Source organism: Protopterus annectens, chromosome 4.part0 (assembly GCF_019279795.1).
Source record: "Protopterus annectens isolate FY-2018-M chromosome 4.part0, PAN1.0, whole genome shotgun sequence".
Taxonomy (NCBI): Eukaryota; Metazoa; Chordata; order Ceratodontiformes; family Protopteridae; genus Protopterus; species Protopterus annectens.
This window is the reverse complement of record NC_056733.1, coordinates 1,423,506,930-1,423,532,783: the sequence shown is the minus strand read 5'-3', so window position 1 is coordinate 1,423,532,783 and position 25,854 is coordinate 1,423,506,930. Positions and strand designations below refer to the sequence as shown.

Here is a 25,854-nt window from a genome sequence, read left to right as displayed (position 1 = left end):
AGTAAAAGTTCCACATTAGTAGACCAGTCCTGGCCCAAAGTTCCTGCATTTGTAAAGTCGCTAATCAGAAATGTGTTCCATCTAGTTCACTGTGTCAGATACGAATATTCAAACACCAAACATTGAAATCCAAAGTCATATAATCCTTCCGTATGAAGGAAAAAATAGTTCCAACCAGCATAAAACATATCCCGATGGTTAATCCACCTGATAAAAAAGTTGCACATGCAGAAATGATCTGTATATGCTCATACACTGAAGGCCCAGACCCGTATAGCAATATGAAACATGAATTACCACGATGTTCCTAGTCCCAAATATATTTATCAGCCATAATTGCTAAGTGTACCTAATGAGAATGATCCAAAGTCACACGTACTACCACCTTCATGCGAATATGCAGTCCAAGCGCATACCAAAAATAGCGTACAAAATTCAGAGCACACTATAGCTTATGATAGGGAGTAGCACACTCGTAATTCAGATAACATCTCCGTGTTGCTGGACCCATAGAAGAAGCCAATATGTTTGCCCAACACGAAAAGTAATCCCTCCCAAAGATAACTAAATCTCCAATTCAATACGAGCACACAGTCCCAAAACCATAAGTTGTGTCTGAAGTTCAAAACATGCTGTAACTTCCAATGAAAGCAGCACACCCATGAGTCAAGTATGCATCCCACAGCAAACCACAAGCAGAAAGTTCCAAACGAGGATAACACAATCCATGTAGAAAACACCCTGTAAAAATATCAGCAGGGGAAAAAAGCAAGAACTATAGAGTAAACTAGAGGATAGACCACGTAATCCAAAATAACTTACTTTCCAACTCTCACCATGGTTTCAGACTTTCCCACAACACTACTGCTGCCTTCTTTCCTTCACTGACTGTATCAACAAAAAACACAACCTCAATATGCTTTCCTCTGCACTGTTTATAGATCTGTCTAAGGCGTTCGATATGGTAAATCACCAGATACTTATAAATATCCTCAAATCTCTGTCACTAGATGCATTAGCATAGATGACTTTAACTTCGACACCCATATTAACAATACTCTAAATCTGTTAATAGAAAACAAGACTCTCTCTACAGGATCAAACCCTTCCTCTCTCCTGCAGCTAGAATAACTATTGCTCACACCCACCTAATTTCTACTCTCCTCTATGCCTCACCCATATATACTTATCTCTCTAAAAACAACCTTAATAAAATGGAAAACTCCTACAATAACATAGCCAGATTTGCTACAGGTAACCCTTTCAGAACCCACCACTGTTTTAATCTAAATCAGCTAGCATGGCTTGAATTACAAAATCAGCTTAAATTCCACCAACTGACCATTGTCCATAAAACCCTTTACCAACCTACCAATACCCTATACTATCTATCCTCATTACCCCCTACAACAATCTAAACACCTTACGATCATCACATAAACTTATTGTAAATATTTGTAAATCAAACAACAGGGCTGGGGACTCTCTTTTTTTTCTAATACTATTGGAAAATCCTGGAACCTTCTTCCTTCGGAACTTTCCTCTGTTCTCACTATATCACTCTCTAAAAACAATCTGAAACTTTTCCTCAGAACACACTGGTTGTGCCCCTGTGCTAAACTTGACTGATCTCCTACCTCTCTTACTTGGATCTACCTACTCTCTTCTCTGTAGTCCTGTTCCTTTTCTTAGAAACAACTGACCTAGACCTTTCTAAATATTTTTACTCACATCTTCATAATTTCATTAAGGGGACTAGTTTTACTCTTATGCTGTATATTACAACTCCTAATTTTTTTCTTTATGCCAACTTGTTTACTATTATATTGTTTAACTCAGCTGCTATCTTTTTACATGTATTGCAACTACATTTGTATTGTACTAATTGTACCTGTATATTTAGCACTATGCTATGAACAAATGACCTCTGTGATTATTTCTCTGTACCTGTATATTTAGCACTATGCTATGAACAAATGACCTCTGTGATTATTTCTCTGTACCTGTATATTTAGCACTATGCTATGAACAAATGACCTCTGTGATTATTTCCCTGTTCTGTACCTGCAATGTTCAATATACAAATTAATCTTTTGTATAAGTGATTGTAGTTTGCTTCCTCGGAACTTATTTCCCCGGGCCTCTACTGAAAATGGACATATATCCAGTTAGACTAGCCCGGTCAACAAATGTAAAATAAAATAAATAAAGGCAAGGAGTGCTCAAATAGCGTATCACATAACCTCACCTACCCCAAAATGGCTGACAGCAAGGGATAGAAGAGCCAGCAGTCTAGTGTGTTCCCCTGCAAGTACAGCAGTGCATGGCTTAAAGAGACAATGATCCAAAAGTAAAAAAGCCAGCACAAAGGTGTATCAGGTGCAACTTTTAATAAAAAGTTAACGCATACAAACTGGTTTCGGCATACATAAAAAAGCCTTCCTCAGTGTAACTGAACAAAAAACCCAGCACTCCTTATATGCACACACCCATGTATAACAAAGATCATTCAGCTGCGGTGGTACAGCGGTAGCATTGTTGCCTCGCAGCAAGAGGTTCTCCTGTTCGACTCTCGGCTGGAGTGTCTTCAGTGTGGAGTCTGCATGTCCTCCCCGTGGTCGAGTGGCCTCCGAAAGACATGCGTGAATGGGGTGCCTTTGCTGAAGGTTGGGCGTCGAGCTGGCAACTCAGCACCATAAAAATCTACTGCCATTCATTAGCGGACCGGAGTTCCTTTGCTGAAGGTTGAGCGTCGAGCTGGCAACTCAGCACCATAAAAATCTACTGCCAATCATTAGCGGGCCAGAGTTCCGCTGTGGTGACCCCTAACCGGGAAGAGCCACAAAGACAAACATTCATTGGCTGTTCACAATTGCTCGTTCAATCCAGGGGGAATCAATTTAGGATTGGTTACTGTAACTTAAGTTGGGTGTTATGTTTCTATTTTATTACATGTTTATTACCCTTTGTTTTTTTAGCTCTGTATTGTTGTACATTTCTTGTTTTCTGATGATGTTCAAGGATATGTAAGTGCCAAAAACCACCAGTTTGTGTTGTGTTTTTTTGTCCATATGCCTTAGAAGCTTTTTACGTTGTGTGTGTGTGTGTGTGTGTGTGTGTGTGTGTGTGTAATGCCTCAGTTGCTATATACTGGTGGCTGGAGCAAACTCATGGTGGTGTGGTAGGGAATACCTCAGGCTTGAACCCTGTACCTTGTATGCAGGTGGTAAGGGCCTGAATTCCCTACCCACCACCATTTGTAAAAAATTTGCAGATTTTTGCCTCTTATTTGATCTGTCCTGTTCCTCATAATATCTGTGGTTTCTAAATATTTAAATGCTTAAATATTTGATAGTGCAGTGGGTAGCATTGTTGCCTCACAGCTACAGGTTTTCAGGTTTGATTCTTGGCTGGGGTGCCTTCTGTGTGGGGTCTGCATCTTCTCCCTGTATTTGTGTGGGTTTGCTTTTGTGTCCTCCCATGTTACAAAGACATGTGTCTGCATTATTTCCTCCTGGGCCTCTGCTGAAAATTGTTTTTTTGTTCCAAGTCAGACTGTCCTGGTTAACAAATGTTAAATAAAATTGACAGGCATTTAAATTTCAGACTTCAGGTTTCTGGATGTTTAATTCCTTAAGTATTTGATGATGCAGTGGTAGCATTGTTGCCTCACAGCTATAGGTTTTCTGGTTTGATTCTTGGCTTGGGTGCCTTCTGAGTGGAGTCTACATCTCCTCCCTGTGTTTGTGTGGGTTTGCTCTGGTGTCCTGCCATTTTACAAAAACATGTGTTTGCAGTATTTCTCCCTGGGCTTCTGCTGAAAATTGTTTTTGTTCCATCAGACTTTCCTGGTTAACAAATGTTAAATAAGTAAAATTGACAGGCATTTGAATTTCAGACTTCATATTCTTCAGAAAATATATAGTAACACAAAACCTTTTATTCTAGCAATTTTCTAAGTTTATAAGATAAATATTTGAAATTTGTCCCTATTTTTGGGACTGCATTCCCCCATTATTGGCTTCATCCAGGTTTTTTGTGCTAAGGTTGACAGCTATGGCAAGAACTGAATTCACTGAATATATTTGAGGGCTGTATTCCCTCATTACTCAGCTTGTCCAGGTGTTTTGTGCTAAGAGTTTGACAGCTATAGTGAGAACTGAATTCACTAAATGATAGCCATTTAGTCTTCCTCTCTTTCACAAAGCAGCTGATTTGGCGTAGTGGTATGTTGCTTTGACTGTTTTGCACAGGGACCTTGGCAGTAAAATGTATGGTGGTAACACATCATTTTATTCTAGCAACTTTCCAAGATTATACAAGCAATGTTTAATGTGTCCCTGGTTTTTGGGCATTTGACCCCCCCCCCAATAAATTTTGGCTTTTTCCAGATTTCTTGTGCTGCGAAGTTGAGATGCAGTTGAGTATTGAGTAGATTTTACAAGGAGCTGAGAGCTGCAGGGGAAGAGAAGTTTAGTGCTGCTTATGCTGAGTCTGCTTGCATTGTTAATAGCACAACAGGTTGTGTGCTTGCATTGTTAATAGCACAACAGGTTGTGTACTTGCTTTTGATGCAGAAGGCTGTGGGTTCTACTTCCACAAGGGCTGGATGCTGCCATACTGAGAATGTCCTCTTTGGCGAAGATGCTAACTATGAACCTGTTATCAGTTTGCCATCCACTTCCTATTGCAACATTACTAGCTTATCATTTTTTTTAATGTAGTAAAGGCAATTTATTCCTCAGGGGCAACAGGCACTTTATTTTTCGATGAAACCATGAAGTATAAAGCTGTTTGCTAGCAGCAACCTATATATTAGTTACAGATTTCTTTAATGTGGAATTATTTAGATGACTTTTACTTCTTCAGAGATTGTGCATATTTACTGATAATGGTGGACTATAGAAGTTGAGTAGACTTTTATGATGGAAATGTTCTGAACTGGGCAGTTTTGTCATTATTGGTGCATGCGTTGTTTCATTGTTTACTGGAAAAATGTTCAAAACAATAAATTTAAAACGCCTCTAACAACTGTGCTGTATTGTACAATGAATATAATTTAGTACAATCAGGAAGGTGTATCAAAGAGCGCATGTATGTTTCATGTGCAAGGGGCCTATGATTTGAAAACAGCCCAAAGTTAATCTGTATCTGCCACTGGCAAAATGTATTTTCTTTGAATGTGGGTTTCAGTGCTGTTTCAATGAAAGTGAGTTTCAAGGGCAGAGAAGTTTTAATGCCAAGTCTGTTTTCATTGTGAGACTGCATTGCTTTGTTTAGCAGATGTCTTAGTGTTTGTGCTGTAAAATGCAAAATAAAACTTTCAAATGAAGTCCAAATCATCATAGAAGTAAAGCAGTATGCATATTAGTGATTTTGGTAAATGGAGTGAAATAGCCAAGTAATGGATAATTGGAATGGCTGCAGGGGGAGGCTCCATTCAACCATGATTTTGTGAGGGGGAAGGGCAGCAAACTCAGACAGTCCCAGCTGAACTATAACTCCCAACTGTCCAATTTTCGCAGAATGAATAGATTTTTGCTTCTTAATTTTGTTTTGTTCCTCATAAAATTTGTGGTTTTCTGGCAAATCATTTAAGAATTAAGTCACTAGATAATGAAAGCAAACGAAGAGCTAGCAAGTACGGTAGATGCACAGGCCAGAGAAACTGGTATGAAAACAAAACAGGCCAGCACCAGGAAAAATGAAGCAGTAGATGTTTATTATAACCAGACCGGTTTCAGCATATAGCTTTCCTCAGTGGTTTAACATGGTTGGCAGCACAAAAACTGCATTTATATGTAATCCAGTAGAGCAATAATGACATCATTTCCTGTCAAGAAAACGTGATTAAGAAATAGTGCAAAACCATTATGTACAATAATAATGTGAAAAATAAAAGAATGTACATGAAAAGCAAACAAAATGAAATGAAAATATATATTGCAATATTCCACTCAAAAAGTGTTAAGCAAAAACCTACTATAGACAAATAAAGATATAATTTGTCGTTTAAACCTGGTGGAAAAAGACCACCCAATTTGACAATCCATTTCTTTTCTTTAATATTTAGTAGGTTATGCCACCCTGTTTTGAAAGATTTGTTTCCCAATATTCTATCTATGATGGTAAATGAAAATTTGGCTGTATTATGAATCAAGCAATGTTTATACAAGGCATTGGTCATTCTGGCATTCCTGATGTAACCTAAATGTTCCGACATCTGGAATCTAAACTGTCTAGATGTTTGTCCAATATAAAATGCTTGACAGGTACATGTGGCTAAATAGATGACCCAATCCGTTCCACAATTAGCAAAGCAATAGATGTCAAATAGTTTGCCTGTGTTCTTGCTAGTAAAGTTCTTGGTCTTAGACATATTTGCAAAAAGAACAATGTCCACAGGGGTAACAAACAACTAGTTTCTCCCTTGACAAAGTCGTTTGGTAATAGATAACCTCCTGACGCATAATCTTTTTATTGTGTGAGAAATGGGAGCCTAGTGTTTTCCCCTTTCGGTATGAAAACTGACATCTATCACCCAATCAGTCATCCAGTCGTGTGTTAGTTTTAAGTATATTCCAATCACATTATTATTGTATATAATTGTTTTGCACTGTTTCTTAATCATGTTTTCTTGACAGGAAATGATGTCATTATTGCTGTACTGGACTACATATAAATGCAGTTTTTGTGCTGCCAACCATGTTAAACCACTGAGGAAAGCTATATGCTGAAACTGGTCTGGTTATAATAAACATCTACTGCTTCATTTTTCCTGGTGATGGCCTGTTTTGTTTTCATACTAGATAATGACATTGAGTTTCAGACTTCATAACCTTCAGAAAAATGCATGCTAAAGTAAGACCTGTTATTCTATCAACTGTATCAGTTTATACAAGAGCAATTTTTAGTGCTGTTTATATGTTCCCACACTATAGTTGGCCTTGTCCAGATTTATTGCATTAACAGGTTGAGAGGTACATGCAAATAAATTGCTTTATAGAATTAGGCATAGGCAAATCTCTCAACTGTCCCGATTTTGGCTCCAAATGTTGCTATTCCCCTAAGAATCCCTCCGCAAAATAGCAATTTTGGAAGAAAACATGGAGGGTTTACAATTAAGAACTAACTGTAATAATTAGAGTTATAGATTACTTTTATTTCAGAAACGCATGTAGATTCTTTTATTTTGTCAGATGCTCAAGTTAGCAGTACTAATATTAAAAAAGTGTCCCTTCTTTGACAGGTTTCCAGCTGTATTGTGTGGCTATTTTATATTTTTGCATCACATTTTTCATAAAATTGTGTTTTTTTGGCAAATTAGTGGAAAATCATTAAAGACTGAAGTTAGAAAATAATGACAGACATTTGAGTTTCAGATTTCATACCCATCAGAAAATTCATACTAATGGAAGACCTACTATTATATTACCTTTCTAAGTTTATAAGAGCAATATTTAAAAAGTGTCCTTATTTTTGCGCCTTTGTCCCACTTCTATGTATGGCTTTGCCCAGATTTCTTGCTCTGAGGTTGAGAGCTATGACAAATGTGTCAGGGCCATCACAGTCAGCCAGAGACATTTTAAATTGTGACATGCTTGTTGCACCCCACCCCCCCATGTAGTGACTCTGGATGTGTCACAGCAAGGAGAAGTTATGTAGTGTAAATGTGCAGAGTATCCCCCCATCCAAGGTAGACACAAGTACAACAGTGGCATTTCATCTGTCCTTGATTTTGCAGAACGGTCTGGTTTCTGTCATATTTTTGTACTGTTGATTTATGCTTATTACTCAAAGTGCCTGTTGCTCTGTGTTTAAGTAGCAATGCTTTCATGACCATCAGGTAAGCTTGTCTGAGATCGTAAGATGCAAGTAAGCTTTAATAAGCATACTGTTAAAGAATTGCCAACACTGAAAGCCTTTCTGTTGTTGCCATGCAAGTAATACTTAACTAGATAATGTATAAGCTTGGGTATTGAATTGCACATGACAGTATTTGTAATAAAGGACAGGATTACATTATTTTAAGAAGCTCATTACACTTGTTGGAGACTTAGTCATATCTGCAGGCTTTACCCATAAACTAAACAGAATGCCAGTCTATCATGTGTGGTCCATAACCTGTACAGTCATCCTTTAAGAAATGTATCTTGAGCTTGTTTGTTCTTTGCTTTTCATTTTTTACTTTGATCATGATTTCCCCATGAAACAAGTAGATAGTTGTCAGGCAGAGGTCTTTTTTGGATAAAAACATTTTTACAGTTGGGGGTATCACAGAGATTACTACTTTCAGCATGTTACTTGGTACTTTTATAAAGCTGAATATAAATTATAATTAGAACTGCAGTGCAAGGAGAAGTGGTTTGAGTTGAGTGCTGCTTGTTTTTCTTATACTTGATTATGATTGGCATTCCAGTAATGTATTTAAAAAGTAATTTATTTTTTCATGCCTCTCAAACTTTTTGTTTCCATCTAGATGTTAAGTAAGCTGTCATGCAGCAAATGCATTGAAATATTTTTATTCTTCTACACTTCATTTTGTCTTGATTGGACACTCATAATGACAGTTTGGCACCCAGGGCAGCGTATCTAATTAAAGTTAGTTTTTGTGGTTTTGAGCATAGCTCCTCCCCTTTCTAGGTGGCTGCACCCCTTCCCATTGACCCCACCCATTCAGCTGTCTCTTGCAGTCCCCCTTTGATTTGAAGTCACCAGCTGCCACTTAATGCGTATGAACACCAGTCACATATAAATAAATTGGCTCACATGCACAAAGCATGAATGGAACCAAAAGTATGGTTTTATCAGGTTAAGGAAGACTTTGTTTCTTGTATCTGACAGCAGCTGATACAATGGCATATCCAAAGACAGGAGCCAGTACAGAGTTGTTCTCCAGTGTGCTGTGTCATTGGTGGTTGTAGCAAAGAGGTCCTTGCCTTTTCTTTGGTTATAGAGGTAAGTACAACTAAGTAGTAACAGACATATTAATGTATGAGTATATCTGGGAGTGGGTCATCCATAACAGATTAGGTGTGCTCCTCTCATTGCACAAATGTGAGATTGTACAGGAAAAATGTGACAAATTCTAACTGATAGAGAAAATAATACTAAACCAAGGGGCCCATCAAGAAAGGGTCCTGTCATAAGTCAACTTATATGGTAAGTGTGTATTTTCTCATTGTCAAACTGTGTAGTAGTTTGAATGTTTTGTGCAGCTCTTGAGGTTGTAAGAGTGTAGTAAAACCTGTTGTATAATGGTGAACTATCCTTACAAACTTTTTGCGAATCCTAATATCTGATTGGGAAGAGCTTATTTTCATCAATTCCAGTAAGACAAGATCTTCGAGTATATAGAATTCTAAGTACTGTGTTACACAATAAGCACCAAAACCAGAGCAGATCGAGGAGGGCACAAATCCTGGTCTGCAGGCTATAGTTTAATTAATACACAACTCTTCAGTCCATCAAGTAAAAATGCATAAAACAACTTTTCAGTCCACCAAAATCACATGGAAAAAATGATTAAAACGACTTTTCAGTCTACCAAAATTCACATTAACGCAATTCAGTACACACTGCGTTTTCGTTTCCAAAACTTCATCAGATGGAGAAAATGCATACGGTCTGCAGTTCAAGTTGTCAAGCGTTTTGAATCCTGATTCTCCTTCGTAAACTCTTTCCTAATGCAGGTTTGTTACAGTCCATCTGTGTTACACAAACTTTAGTATCCTTAATCATACCTCTCAACCTGGAGACATCAGAAATCTAGACAATCATACCTCTCAACCTGGAGACATCAGAAATCTAGACAAAGGCCCATAAACATTAGATACAACTGGCCAAAAATCTGGGTGCCGATTTACATAAAATTTGCATGCATAATAACATGACCCCACCCACTCCATTGGAATTGTGGGATACCAACATTCAAATACAAGTTGAAAAACAGACAATAACACAAAATATAACCAGAACAAAGTGTTTATTTACATTGACATCTGAACTTGTGTAAAACTTTGCAATTGTATAAAACTAAATTGTCCTGTTCTATCTCTGTATTCTGTAACTGCAGTACGAGTATGAAGAGAAGTAAGGGCAAAGGTAACCAGTGTCATGTCCCTTTAAAAATTTCATTTCATAGGAAAGCACCACACTGCATCTAAGCTTTATGGATGGAATCAAGCAGACATATTCAACACATACCACTTTAAATCTAAAAGAAATTCATGATATATGGGATAGCTACAGAAAATCCCATCTGATTCTATGGAATGTTCTGTCCCCGTACAGTTACTCCCTTACTGCTACTTTTACCTATTATATAAGCATATTGTATAAGTGTGACATATTTCACATTACTCCTACACATCAGTGATGTTTAATCTATTTGATGTCCTCTTACACTAGCAAGCAGTGCTCACATTATGATATCTGTTATTAAAGTTAGTATTCCATACAAGCTGTTCTTATACTTCTAATAAGATCTATGCTCCTATGTCTGATTTATTCATTATATTTTCCTAACTGGCCTTGGTCTTGGCTGAAAAGTTCCTGATACTAATTTGCCTTGTGAACAAAAGAAAAGAAAATCAGAACAATAATCAAAAGAAATGAAACAACCAGTCCGGTACACTCACAACCTGTCATTAAAATGAACAAAAAGTTCTTATTTTTGCTGAGCTGCAAGAGAAGCTAAGTCCTGGTAAATCCGTTCATGCTAAGCTGACATCAAGAAGAAATTGTACTTGCTTAAATTAGAAAAGTAATGAAGGTAAACTTTTAGCAGCATTAAGCATTATATTTAAATTCACATTATTTAAACGTTGGACAAAAAGGAAAATGATGTTTAACCAGAATTCAAAGAAAAAAAAAAATTAGAGGCAAAACATTGTCAATATAAGCATTCATATTAATGTACTGTGTGTAGTTACAACAGCTGTGCCTGTGCGGGAACTTGCTAAGATCCTAAAATGAGTGGAAAATGAATGTGTATTTTGTAACAGTTTCAAGCATAACTTTTTTTCTTTAAGTCTTATTTTTTATTTTATTTATTTTAACATTTGTTGACCAGGAATGTCCGACTAGGTTCCACAGAGCCTGTTTTCAGTGGAGACCCGGGGAGAAACGCTCCAGATGCATGTCTTTGGAATGTGGGAGGAGGAAACCCACGCGAACACAGGGAGAACATGCAAACTCCACACAGAAGGCACCCCAGCCGAGAATCGAACCGAAGAACCTCTTGCTGTGAGGTGACAACGTTAACCGCTGCACCACTGTGCCGCGGTTTAATAGTCTAGCACAAAAAAGGCATCACACAAACATCACTGTGTCATTTAAATAAGTAAAAACTAATCAAGAATGCATCTTATTAGAACACACCTCTCAGTCACATTCAATGTAAACAATGCCTCCTCATCCCAGTTAATGGGTGGAATGAGCAAGATAAGAGAAAAGGCAGTCAAAACAAAAAAATTTACTATAAATTATTTGTCTCCGTTTGGAGAGGTTAAGTAGCTCAGGACTGGTCACTATATCATATTGCTTAAAAGCCCAGAGCATTTTGCTGATTGAGTTTTAACTTAGCTCACTTCATGAGAATCCCCTGCCTATGCAATTCAGGCACTCTGTGTTTACAAGTTTTGCAAAAAAACACCTGAAAGAACAGCAAAAGGAACACCATGTAGTAAGTGCACAAATGACGGCAACTGGCATTTTTAGTCACCATCATCCACTGGCTTTGGCCCTCCTCTTACTCTGCGACTCTCTGCTGCCTTCTGACATCATTACTTCCTCCTAGGGAAGCAGGGCTTCAATTGTCCTTGCTAAAGACTAGGATACTGAAGAACAGGATTACCATAACAATTGCCATACCCGTCAGTAAAATGGCATTGAGAGTCTGATCAGAATATTTCTGGGATTTAAAAAAATGTTGATTACTCTATTTACAATTAGTACTAGGTTGTATTTTGTTGTAAACAACCATCATCAAAATAGCTCTTTACTTACTTTTTGGATGGGTACAAAGGAAGGAAAAGAGACTTCCTGAGGCAAGAATATTTATTATTTAAGAAAGAGTTAATGTAAATCTAAATAAAGCTTAGAATATGGTAAAGGTGAGTTGCCTTAAAACTGTTGTATCTTAGGATTTTCTTTACAGTGAGCACATGTGTTGCTTTAAAAATTAAAAAAAAAACCTCAAATTCAGATTTTCACCCCTTTCGAGACCTGCTTTACTTGGCTGTGTCTTGAAAGGAAATCGTGGAACAATGAGACGTGCATATCATGAGAAAGTATCTTCCGGAAATTGCCACGATATAGCTGGTAGTTGCCATTACTGTTGTCACTACACCTTTGCAATTTAAATCAGGGAGTACCAGTTTCAGTAATGTTTAGGGCTGTGTACTTTTATTTTTGGCATTCCCTCTATCATTGCAGCTCTGGTGATGTCAAGACACGAGAGAGATCAAAGATCAAATTGTTCCAACAGCTGTCTTACCTCGTAGCTGTCTGATTAATAGAGTAAATCGTAATTTAAAGGGGCCAGATGGAATTTTGTGGCACCCTTGGATTTTGAGTTAGAATTTGTGATTTTTCCGCCTAATTTGGGACAGTTGAGAGGTATGTCCCTAATGGAATTACTGACAATGCATGTAGAATACCACTCAAAGCTGCCTTATTCCCAAGGATGCCCCTGGTTTTTGTTACACGAATATGCTCTGTGTTAATTTTTTGACTGTGGACAGAACAATGAGTTGACTGATGGACACTAGGTATACAGTTACAGGCATTTTAGTCTGCTGAAATGTACTCATACAAATTGTCTAATGTTTCAGTATAGTGTCCCCGATTTCAGAACTTTGTTCTGATTCCACAGGTAAGAGGTTGAAAGCTACAGCATGCAACGAACCTTACATTGAGGCAAAGACCACTTAAGGGACCCCGTTTACTGTCTGCTGATTTGCATGTGTCCTAGACTTTATTGCTGAATTTAAAAGTAGCATCACTTCAGGTACCTAGCTGAAACTACTATCTTTTTGTTTTTCCATTTTAAAATACAAATGGAATACCTCAGGGTTTTAGTAGTCACTACTTTACTTTAATCCTTTTACATCAGTACCTTACTGGCAATCTGCCGGTGTGTGCGATGACACATGGAGGAGCAAAGCAGTTCATGTTTTTGATTTGTTCTGGTTTTGCTTTTGCATTTATGCGATTGTATTTGGAGTTTATTTTGCATCATTTTGTGGTCTCTGTTTGTGGAAATGATGTACACACAATAGTTGTGCTCAAGAGCACTTAACACACTGTAATTCTTCATTCTCATTTATTTGTCTGCTGAAGAAATCCTGTTTTGCACTGTTGTACAGTTTTAAATATTCTTACTCAGTGTTGCATTCTTGTGACGTTATATTTACTTTTATTGGTTTTGAATTGCATTTTCACCATCAACTAACTTTGGCACTGTTCATACTCCTTAGTAAAGTAGTAATTTGTAAAGTTCGTATAAATAGTTGGTATATTTTAAGGAAGCAGATACACGGCATACAACTATATTACTCTGTAATACTTTGTTGTTACCATTGGCCAGGTCATGTCTGAAAATGTTTCCTTCGATTAGAAGATCAACGCTTGCTGTCAGACAAAATGAAATTCATCTACTAGTTCCTTCAGTCCCATAGAACTTAAATGGCCTGGAGTGGTCTAGTTATTAGGAAGCTGCTGGCATCAGTAAAAGCTGTCCTGCAGACTGTCATCTCCAAACCTTACAGTTTTTATAATATAGTAAAATCCTGTCCTATGATGCAGTATGCAGTCAGTTATGTTGTTGCACATCTAGTGTAATATCAGGATATTTTCAAAGTGCTGCCAGTTTAACTTTCAGGTATACACCATGGTCTTTCAAAGACATGCATTAGATGACCTCTTCTGCACTCATTAAAGAAATGTTTGCATATGCGCATGCCTGTGTTTGCCTTAATTTCAAGAGACCTTCTGAAGGGTATTTAGCTAGTGAGACGTACATTTTTTTTTTGTGCTCGCTGAACAAATCTGACCAATATTTTTAGAATCATGCTTCTGTGACTCATGCAAGTATTTTTTTTATGTAAATTAAGGGATAATCTTGCTTCTGCAGTCCTCATTTATTTTGCTGCTTACAGTGTCTGTGATTTTCCTTTCATTTGAATTTGTTTGCTTATTTGTGGTCATTTACTAGGATAGAGCACAGATCAAGCATGAGTAATTGTAGACTCAGCCCCGGTTACACAGTACAGCAGGTAACTTCAAGTAGAGACAACACTGTATTTGCATCAAGTAGCAGGAATGGTAAGATGAGAGAAATGTGAGCTAGGCTACAGCATTACATTTTGATATGCTTTGAAGTTAGAGTGTAAGACAGTTATGCAAATTAGTTATGCATGTTCTTGCATCCTTATATACAGATTGTGTAATTCATAGAAAGGTGTCTACATTCAGTACAGGTACCAGCCTGTCTTTAAAACTCCTACACACATGAAATGCCTATATGATCTGAAACCAAAATGAAATCCCCAGTTTTAAACATTTTGCTGTAGACGTTTAGTGTTTCCAGTTACCAAAAGCACCAGACAGTTTGAAAGTCAAGAAGTTCCTTGCCAGTGATTTGCATTGCTGAAATAGGTTCTGTGGAGCAGAAGGAAACCCAGACAGGATCATTGTTCTCCTTTAAAGGTAAACCTCGAACTCCGGCAACAGAATCTTTGACAGATGACCTAGTCATACCTCTCAATCTGGAAACATCAAAAATCCGGACGTAAATTAGGTACAACATGCCAAAAATCGCGACATCGATTAACATAAAATTGGCATACATAATCGTATAACCCCACCCGCACAAATGGAATTGTGGGATATCAACATGAAGATTGAAGTCAATAAATAATGCTAAATAACAAGGCACAATCCCCATATCTGAATTTTGCAGGAAAAAATACAGGTGGTAAAAGCAGACACAGTTTGCAAGATACTGAATATTTAAAACAGGCTGAAAACACCCATGTCCAGATTTATGTTTCAAGTTGCACTTTCCCAGTATTTCAAGTCATTGACTTTGTTTCACTAATGGGGACTCAGGACAAATATGGGTTAGTATTTCAAGAAGTACAGATTTTATTTAAAAAAACAGTAAGCAAACTGCACCCACACTTGTACCAGCTTTATCCTGATTTATCTGTGACCACATTTCAAAGGGCTCTGTGTACTCGCTACTGGGACGTGATGTGTGACACTGTATGCATAGCAAATCTCTGTGGTATTGCTGCATTTTGCTTTACCTATCAAAGGGTCAAAAACGAAACAATTGTTTTCGTGTTGGAACTATAGCAAACAAACATAAATCATATCATCCATTCCAGTTCATCCAGACAAACGTCTGTAGTATTATAGAAACAATGTAGTGGAAGTGAAGCAGTTGAATAGTATCTCGTTATAAACAAAACACTTTTTCATGATTTTAGCAGATACTACCAAATACTCGAGTGTTCCTTCTAGAATTACTAAATGACAAAAGGGCAAATGAAATGTTTATTCACAGCATTCGGAGACTTGTTATTTTGAGACAGGATAATAATTCCATAGGTTTATATTTCTGTGTCTGGTGCTTAGGTTATCGCAGATGTATTCTTTTTATCCAGGTTGATTTAAAGATGAAATGCTGTGCAAGGCGCTTCAGGGCAGTTAACTTAGTAATAGTATTCACCTATGAAACGAATATTTTCCAAGTGTGCTGATTTTCTCTGAGAAGAAATTGCCTACCTTTATAGTAATGTACTTCTGTTATGCTGTCATCATTACTGCATCTCACTAAAGAAGTTCAATACATACTGCACAATGATGTTGCAGAAAAGATTATGCACTGAATAAAACATTCCGCAACACTGAAAACACTAATAAAGAAAAAAAAAAACAAAACCTATACAATTGCTTTGCATGCTAAACAACCAACAATGGCATCGCAAGCTTCTGCCACATTTTAACTTTCCTAGCTTGAAAGCACCATTCCACCTGAATGTGACAAAACAACAACATCCATAAAAATATATATAAAAAAACAAATACCTTTCCTGAACACATCATCTCCATCTTCTTTTGAACCCTTAACTGGGCATATCAAACCATTCTTTTTATTGAAAAGTTTTTGAAACAAAGTCGGAGACATCTATTCCTGTACTGACTTCAGAAAAAAAACATGATGGCAAGGAAACATGAAAATAAAAATGGATTGGTCAGACTGCAGCTTTCTGATTGGTTATTATTTTGTACACAAGGCAGATGATCGTGATCTTTATTATTCACATGCAGTTATGTTTAATTAGTTTGAGTTTGTTATTATACTTTGCTTCTGTTTGGTAGGGGGAAATAATTATTTTAAGTTTTAAACAGGAGGAGAGTGAAAATAGTTCCTTGACATTACAATCTTCTTATGTTGTCATGTGCGTGAACTAAACCATAATAAGCTACAGTACCTTATTAGTGTTTAGTTCACGTCCCTAATAGCCAGATAATTCACACTACCATTGGTTCTCATTTTGCTCTGCACAACTGAATGTTTTTAATTTCCATACAGATTGTAGTCTTGTATGTGCTTTCACTTTTGGATATGATGCATTTGTACTACTCCTGCCTGTCAGTAAAGTGTGTATATGCCAATTATAACTAAATGTTCTATAGTTGTATACTGTACTATATTGTGTACAAATTAGCCTAATAATGTTTAATAACTTTACTGCCAATCATAAAGTACACTTTGTTCCTTTTGTTGCCTTGTGCAACAGGTCATGACTGAAAAGGGTCTGCCGACCAGTTTAAGTTTGATAATATGCTAAGTAAAAACCATTTAGACTGTATAAATAGATCTATTTTAATATTCATAGGGACAGTTGGCTGTCTGTAAATCCCTGGGGCTGGGCAAGCAGACAGAGAGAGTGAGTCTAGGAGTGAACAACCCAGACATTCTGGCCTAAGCCCTGTTTAATGTCTACTATACCCTAAGCGACTACTGCCATCTAATTGTCTCATGTATTAGCAACATGTTAGCCACAGTGGTTGCTTTCATCACAACCATAAAAAATGCAACAGAACTCCATATTCCTAGCAGTCGAGAGTAAGTCCTTGGTTGAAGTTACAGCTAAAATGCCTCTCTTATTTCATACATGATAATGCAACTAATGTTTTGATGATTAAGGACACTGTTCCTCCCAGGCAAGCATCTGCTGTAACTCCAGACCCTGTAATTTTTCTCTCTAGCTTTTTTCAGGTTGTGTCACAGGCTGCCATTTTATACTGCTGTGCATTGTTTAGTTTGAGAGCCAAATTTAAGCTGTGGTGAGACTGAGCCTGTGTCATGTAAGAACCTAGGAGAACTAGCGAGTGTTAGGTATGGCTCCCTGAAACTGAGAGCAGAGCAAGCTTTCCAACCGATTTGAAGTCTGCTGTACTGTCACCTGACACGATTTTGACTGTTGTCCTCTCCAGTAGCTGGAATCATAGGCCTTGTGTCACACTGTAGGAAAGGCATTCTGAGTATCTTTGTACACTGGGGGTAAGACGTCAGAAGTCATTTCATCAAAAAGTGACGGGGATGATAAAGCTTTTATTTTTTCTGCAGGTAATCTGTTTGATGTTTTCTCCTTTGGCAAGATCATCAGAATTACAAAGCCTTGTAGGCTGACTTCAGACATTCTTTCCCTTACAATTTGAAGACACCTAAATACTTTTTGAAAGGAAAAGCGTACATTTGTGGGTTATCCATGCTTTGGAGCCGTTTCAAAAACGGGACAGCTTATACAGGCAAGAACCACCCTTATCACAGCTTTTCTGTGTGTAAAATGAGAAATGTCTGTAAAAGACAGACACTGATTTCTAAGTACCTTTGGAAAGAAGTACATAGGCACATTCAAACACATACAGGTACTGTTTTGTAGTGCTCAGACTGTAGTAAAGTAAAAGTCTGATCTCTGTCCTGGATAGAATGTGTTTGTTTGTTTGTGCTAAACAATAATTTGGGTCAGACATAAATATGCTGTTGATGAAACTAGCCCATTTGTGCAGGGGCATATTTTATTGTATTAAGGAAACACATGAGGGGGGTGCAGCAGGTGCAAAGCAAATTTGTGTTGCCACAGATATGGCAAGTGGAGAAGAAGCACTGGATGAAGTATAAGTTAAGGCTATTAAATGACTACTGCTATGTGATAACAGGGAAATTGCACTAAGATGGTCTATGGATGGCACAGTGGCACAGCAAATAGCGCTGTTACCTCACAGCAAAAGGTTCTCCGGTTCAATTCTCAGCTGGGTTGCCTTCTGTGCAGAGTTTGTATATCCTCCTTGCATTCATGTGGGTTTTCTTTGGGTGCTCCAATTTTCCCCCATATTCCAAAGACTGGATACTCTAAACTGGTCATAGTGTGAGAGTGCATGTGAGTGAGTGCTAAGAAAGAAGGGCAGCAGCAGGGCAAGCTACCCAGTGGTGTAGCCCTTGGCTTCAGATGATCGTCAGTGTTGATGTGACATCACATTCCCATGTGCAAAAATGGGAAAAGGAGTTGTGGATGGATGGATGAAGACTGTTTATGTTGATTGAGTACTTTTGTGCATAAATGGGAGAGTTTCTTTGCTTACAGCAGGGCTAACTCCTGGACAGTTTTATGCAGCAGTATATTTGCATGTTTTGTGCATACACATAATTTGCCAAGAAATGTGATACAGACTGTTCTCCCAAGTAATATGAGAATGAATTTACAGCATGTAATTTTGTAGACAGTCTTGTATATGAGTAACTTCAAAGTGTAATTGATGTTCATCATTCGATCTCGGTTGCCATCAGGGTTGAAGTGCTAATGCAACATGTGGCATATTCATGGTATTCAGAATGCAGCAAGCAGGTTGTTACTTTGTTCCTGAAGACTTTTGTTTTGTTTTGCTCCTCAGCATAGAGAAGATTTTTTTTGAGGTTGGCACCAGATCAGGGAACTGCACCTGGTGTCAAGGCACCATAACTCCAAGCTGTAACACTGGGTCAGCTGATGCATTAAGAATGGATACCTATCACAGCTGCAATATAACTCAGTTTTGCTCCTGGAATAAATAAACTTCAGTTTGAACATTTAAACTGTGAATTAAAAAACTTATTTTTCACTTCTAAATCATTTGTGTAAAGGGAAAAGCTCACTGCTATGCCTACATCTGCTGAGTATAATCTTTGAGGTTGCTGTACCTTGGAAATGAGGGAGGATATTCTTCGACCCTAAGATTCCACAACATCAGACGTACTGCATATCCACACATTTGCACTTATAGTCGTAATTCCAAGTACCATAATTACAACCCTTGGAATTACGGCAAGGACTCATTAAGAGCATGTCTGGTATTCCATAGGATAAAGATTCAACTACACAGTTACTGCTCCTAATCCAAGGTTAAAAGTTCAGATTGTTTTTCTGTTGGTCAGAGGTTCCCTCTAACTGTCTTGCATTTTCTGAACAGTGAATATTGTGGCCAAATTGATTTTCAGACAAAACCCTCTCATTATGACCCTCGTGCTTAACATTCCAATCCATTTTAACTTTCCTTACCATTGCATGTTCTGTGGATTTCAGGTAGAGGGAAAACATCTGCATCCTAGCCTTATCCAGAACTTCAGTCACTTGGAGTAAGTTTGCATCATGATTCATGTCTGTGTGAACTGTTTACCTGTCTTGCTCAGAAACAGTTATATCTAAATTTCTCCCAAGTGTTTTAGGTTTCTAATACCATGATGGTAAAAGGACCCCATTCCTAAGTCAGATTAGGGTTAATGAAGGTAATATTGTTTCAGTCTTTGATGTTAGCCAAAAGTGTGTGTGCGTACGTGTGTGTGTTCAGATTCAGTTTACAATCATTTGAAATGTTTTTACTGCTACTACTTGTAATACTAAAACTACTACTGTGTAGTGGGTGGCTTTTGTGGATTGGTATATATCATGTACATATTTTGTTTGAAAGCCTGCTTGAACAGTTAATAACGTGAAATAATGTTTACAAATGATGATTTTTACAACTGTGCCGTATTTTGACTTTGATCATGAGTTGAATTAGCTTCTACTTTGCTTTTCAGAAGGAACTGATTCAGAGTATTAAATCCATAGTCCAAAATCTTCAGAAAGACAAGGTAGCCACTCAGTCAGATATTGAATCCAATAACCTGATGGGTAAGCAGCTGGAAAGCCTGATTAAAGAGGTCTGCAAACCCAATGAGTATGAAAGGTACATGATGTACATAGGGGATCTGGACAAAGTTGTGAACCTGCTACTGTGCCTGTCTAGTCGCTTGGCCAGAGTGGAGAATGCCCTAGGAAAAGTAAATGAATCCACGGATGCAGAAGAGAGGGTATGTTGACATTTCCTGAAATATTTTTGTTCTGCATAACATACAACTCTATATTTTAACTAAAATTTTTAACGTGTTGATAGTTATAGTATGATATTTTTAATGCAGATGTTTTTTCCTGAGGGTAGGAAAAGGATGCATGCCATGTAGTTGCTTGGCCTGGGGACAGTTAGAATCCACCCCTGAGTGCAGGTGGTCCGGGTTTGAGGGTGGGTAAAGCGAAACTCTCTGGCCTCTGGCACAGGGGCCTCTCCCCAAAGAAAACTGACCCTTCAGGCACTGTATGTTTGAAGGGTAGCATAGTGTAGGAAACCATAAAATCTTGGTGGAACTCTAGATGACAGACCCTCTGATCAGCTGGTCACCCCTGCAACAATTATTGAGGATAGTGTACTGGGGGGAATGGGCTTGATACACCTTTGTGGGAGCTGGTGGCACACAGACCCACAGAGAAAAAGTATGCAGAAAACAAAGCATTTTGTTCACTGTGTGAGTTTCTAACACTATTACTTGCACCTAATGAAGTACTGGCTGTATATGCTTACTATGCCCATATTCTGTAATAAAAGTAAATTGACTCCGCTACTCATTTAACTAGTTGTTTCCCATCAAAGCATTGTATTAGCTAGTGCACCTTCCTCATCCACATTGTATGGTTCCATCCATCAGTACACATTCTTATAAGTATAACAGTAATATGTATTCATTCAAGTAGTGTAATGTGTCCTAGTGTTGCACTATTCCAAACTGTTGGGTCATCTTGCCAAATAACCTGGAATGAAATAGTGCACCTTGTGAAAAGGCATTTTGGCTGAAGATGCCATCTCTCAATATTGGACGTTAGAAGTATATGCAGTGCTATAAACCCAGACAAAAGGTAAATTCTTTTCATTTTCCTCAGTTGTGAAGAACATGGCATGAAGTACTTCTCTTCACCAAAATACTCAGCAGAATTGAGAAAAACTGACAGACATCACTGGTTCATAGGTAGGTACTAGGCTATCGGCCCAAGGGCCTACGTAAGCCTAGCCAACAAGGTTCCCTGGCTTAGCCACCCAAGAAAGTTATTTTCCTGTGTCACTGTCGAGCAGACACACAGAAGTGATCCCTGGGGTGTATTTCCTATTTCCCATCCACTCATCTAGATTTTTCTGAGCTCCAAAACAGCATTTAGAGCTAGGCAGAATCCTTGAATATGTTAAGCTGGTAGAGCTGGTGGAAGATCCTGTGGAGTTAACTTCACACACATGGATTCTGCCTTCATATAGGGGCAGTAGAATGCCAAACTGGTATAATAGGAATGTTTGATCATTTTGTTAGCCCCGCTTTCAGGGCCCTGATTTAACAGATACATGTCAACATGTGCCAAAGTGCCTTTATTGGGCAGATACTGGATTTTCGATCTGGCAGGCTAGAGCAGTCAGAGATCTAGTAAAGTTCACTAATGACTGAGTTGGGAGGTCATGTGACCAAGTGCATCTGACACTGTGGATGCACATTTTTTTTCTGTGGCAGTAATCAGATGTTGTGCTTGTCAAGAAGGTGTCATTTAGAAAAGCTGCTCTTGCATGCTCTTTAAATTCCAAATCCATCTCTGAGACAAGGCCCATAAATAGCTGTCATATATGTGGAAATCAAGTCAGGGAGGAAGGACTTGTTTCAGATGCTGCTGGAATGCGTTACAGAAACTGTTCATTCTCCATAATACCCATGTGCAGAACAATCCACTTGAGAAAAACAAATGGCAAGTAGGGCGTTCAAGTTCCTCACTGACGTGAATTGCAATTAGTATTTTAAAAAACTTTTCCTACTGAGTCACACTGTTAATTTCCTTGCACAACTAAAGATTAGCTGTAATAATTAATACAGACATTAGACGTAATAGGTTGTTGAATACAGTAGTGTTTGTCCATATACTTACTGAAAAGCCTGACTTTTGTATCAGTTCACCAACCTGGAATTAAGAAGAAAAATATTCTGGATATAACCATAGAGGGTGATTACATAAGAAGAATCCTCTATCCCCTTTTCTTACTTCATAGGTTTGTAGTTGTTTACTAGGCTAATGACCACAAGGGCCTTTTTAAGCCTAGCCATACATCCCAAATTTCTGACAAGTTCTAATACCCTTGATTAAGTGTAAGCAGGGGGTTGGTACATAAAACTTTTACAAGCAGGGGCATGGGAGGTAGTAACGTGGGCCGGGTTTTCTTCATGGGCAACAGTCCAGACCAGAGTTGGCAGGATTAGGAGTTCAGGATAATCCTGCTGATTCCATAAAGCCTTCACTTTTTAAGAATATGAAAGTTGTGTACTGGTGGTGGATATCCCATGGTAGGTTACTTTTTCTTCCATATGTAAAAAACCTCTGAACAAATTAAGTTTGCATCAGTCTGAATGTATAACTCCTTTGATTGGTTATAATTGGAATATTTCCAAATCATCTTTCTGTGCATTGATATCATTTTAGGTGTGTTCAGCAGGTATGTGACATATACAAGGCCCTCATTTCTGGGAACAAAGGGAGATGTGTGCTCAGTTTTTAGTCTAATGCCAGTGTTTTTGCTGCATGTATGTTTGGCATTAACTCTCTTATTTATCTTCCTTGGTGTCAGTGTCCTCGGCAGCAGTGGAGGTTTTAACATGGATGGTTAGTGCAAAGTTCAGTGAAAACTTTACCCTCCTGTCCCCCCCATCAGTAAACTAGGACATCACCAGCACCTGCCCCCTTCCCCTCATCACCAGGGAGCAGGTCATTAATGCCCTCTCAAAGGCAAAAAATACAGCCTGTTAAACTTGGTCGCCTTCTTCGAAATAGTCACCAAAGCCATGGATGTGGGGAAGGCGGTGCATACCATCTACCTTGACCTAGCCAAAGCCTTCGACACTATTCCCCACTCGGGCATAATAGATAAACTCTCCCAGCTAGTCATCAACCCGCATGTTACCAGATGGGCAGCTAACTGGCTCACCGATAGAACCCACTCTAATCAAAATTGGGGAAGCCACCTCTAGTAGTAGACCTGTAACAAGAGACGTACCCCAAGGATTGGTCTTGGGGCCTCTACTCTTTGGGATATACTTTTTTGAGGTGCAAGCCAAAACCAGTGGTCTGTGGCTGACAAAGTTTGCAGATGACTGCAAGCTGGGCACTGTCATAAATTCCCCTAGTGATGTGAACATCCTCCAAGAGGGCCTTACCCAAACTAATGACTGGAGCCAGAAACATGGCCTCAAACTGAATGCCAAGAAATGCATCATTATCCCCTTTGAGGAAAATGGCACCCCCACTAATTATCACATTAATAACAGTGTACTAAGCACACAGTCAGTCGTGAGGGACTTGGGCACCCATGTTGATTTCAACCCGACTTTTGACCACCACTTTGCCTCCGTTGTACGGAAGGCTTTCTACATGGCCCACCTCATAAGTAAGGGTATTTCATCCAGGAACAAGGAGATCATAACAGCCCTGCATTCCTCCCTTAGCAGACCCATATCGAGAACAATGCCCCCTTCGGCATGTACCTTGCCAAGCACATGGAGCAGTTGGAGAGACCACAGAGGTTCCTGACCAGGAAAATCCAGGGTCTCAAACACCTATCCTATACAGGTAGACTAAAAGCCCTGTCCTCTGCTCAGTCTCATACAGACTGCTCAGAGATGACCTGTGTCTGGCATACAAGGTCATCTCAGACTCAGCCTTGATGGAGTTGCTGCATATCCATAAGTCAGACTCCACTTGCGCAAACCAAACGGCATGTAAGGCCTCAGTCTGGTCCATGACATTAATATAACTTGTTGGCAGGATAGATTTGTGTCAAAACGACTCCCCCATTTGTGGGATAGATTCCCTCTCCATGTCAGGCAGAGTACCTAACTAACCCTCTTTAAGAGGAACCTGGACGACTGGATGGTGAAACAGAAGATATACCCCTGGGGTCCCACCTGTGTCCTAGGAGTATCTCCAGGACTTAATAAAATGTGTTCCATCCAATGTATTTTAAAGTTAAAAAACCTTGATAGATAAAATATAAATAAAATAAAAAAGACTAAAAATTAATAAAAAAAAAACTTTTTTATAACTATATACATAGCAACTTTATGAACTGGTTAAAATAATATATGAATTGTTTGACAAACAATATGTGTTTGTATTTATTTGTATGTATTTTATATGTACATAGTTGCTACACATATATATATTTTTGTAGAACAATTTAGTTGGGTAAATTCATAACAGGAAATTAATAGGACATGACTACACGCAAGTTTTTGTTTGTAAGTTTACATTATATATATATATATATATATATATATATATATATATATATATTTTTTTTTTTTAAGGGAAGGTGAGACAAATGTTCTGAAATGTTCTAAAATGTTTTAAAAGAAGGTTTTATAGACATTCTAAGATGGCCTTTACATTTGGAACGCGAGTAATGTGAATGTTTCTGTAATTAGAGTATAGTAGAAAGTTAATTGAGAGAATTCCTTCATTGGATGATTTATAATGATGAATTTACTAAGTAGATGTATTTAAACTAGTTTTTTATGATTTGTATTATCTGAAGAAGTCTTGTCAGGTGACAAGACGAAAAGCGCTTCATAATAAATATCTGTTGTTGTTGTTAGGTATCCTGGTCTTGGTGTCTGCTGAAGTGGTATCTGTGTAATTTATCTTCTGAGTTTGTATTGGTGTTTTTTGGTGGTCAAGATGATGATGACATTTGTTAAAGTTCACCTTCAGTTCAGTATACTTTTGGCCCCTTTTGTGTGCAGGGCAGAGCAAGAAGAGCCCAAAGTCCACACTGCTTTGTTTCCTACCTCCACCCCCAGACTGTGTGAATAGAGGAAGTCAAAGGAGAACCTCTGCCAGTGTCCTCTGCATCCTCAGATTTATCTTCATTGGTGTAGTGTCCTCAGCAGCAGTGGAGGTTTTAACATGGATGGTTAGTGCCACTCCCCTCTAGACCCAATAGGATCAGTGCTGGTGTCTCAGCATCCACATTGGCCCAGATGTGCCTTTGGTTCTAAAGCCCTTCAATGCCAGGATCATAGGATCCAGCAGTTGGCACTGACACTTTTACCATTTTGGTGTCCATGCCAGTGTTTTCGGCCCCAGATACCTCTGTGAGTTGTATGGCATTGAGGAGATCAGCAATGATCTTTTGGCTGAAACAGGCACCTGAAGCACTGGTTCTGTCCCTGTACACTGCCAGTGCCAGGCATTCTGGCTGATCATCTGCCTTGCCCTAACATGACTAACACCAGAAAGGCCAAGGGAACATACCCTGTCTAGGTTACCTTCTCTTCAGGAAAGTTCAGATGACTCCCCACCATGTCTGAGGAAGTGCACAGACTCCCTCCTCAGAGTCTGCCACCCCAGACATGGATTTTGATAAAGAGGAGCCCCCACCCATCCTCACCAAAGGACTCAA

General features: G+C 38.5%; 1 protein-coding gene across 3 annotated transcripts in view; it reads left to right on the top strand.

Moving 5' to 3' along the window:
* Window positions 1-25,854, top strand: part of LOC122799887 (protein Shroom1-like) — a 1,099,098-nt gene that overhangs the window by 1,028,354 nt on the left and 44,890 nt on the right. For all 3 annotated transcript variants that reach the window (XM_044069259.1, XM_044069257.1, XM_044069258.1), the window contains one exon: window positions 20,138-20,410. In XM_044069259.1, coding sequence (XP_043925194.1) covers window positions 20,138-20,410 — 273 coding nt within the window. The remainder of the gene's footprint in view (window positions 1-20,137; window positions 20,411-25,854) is intronic.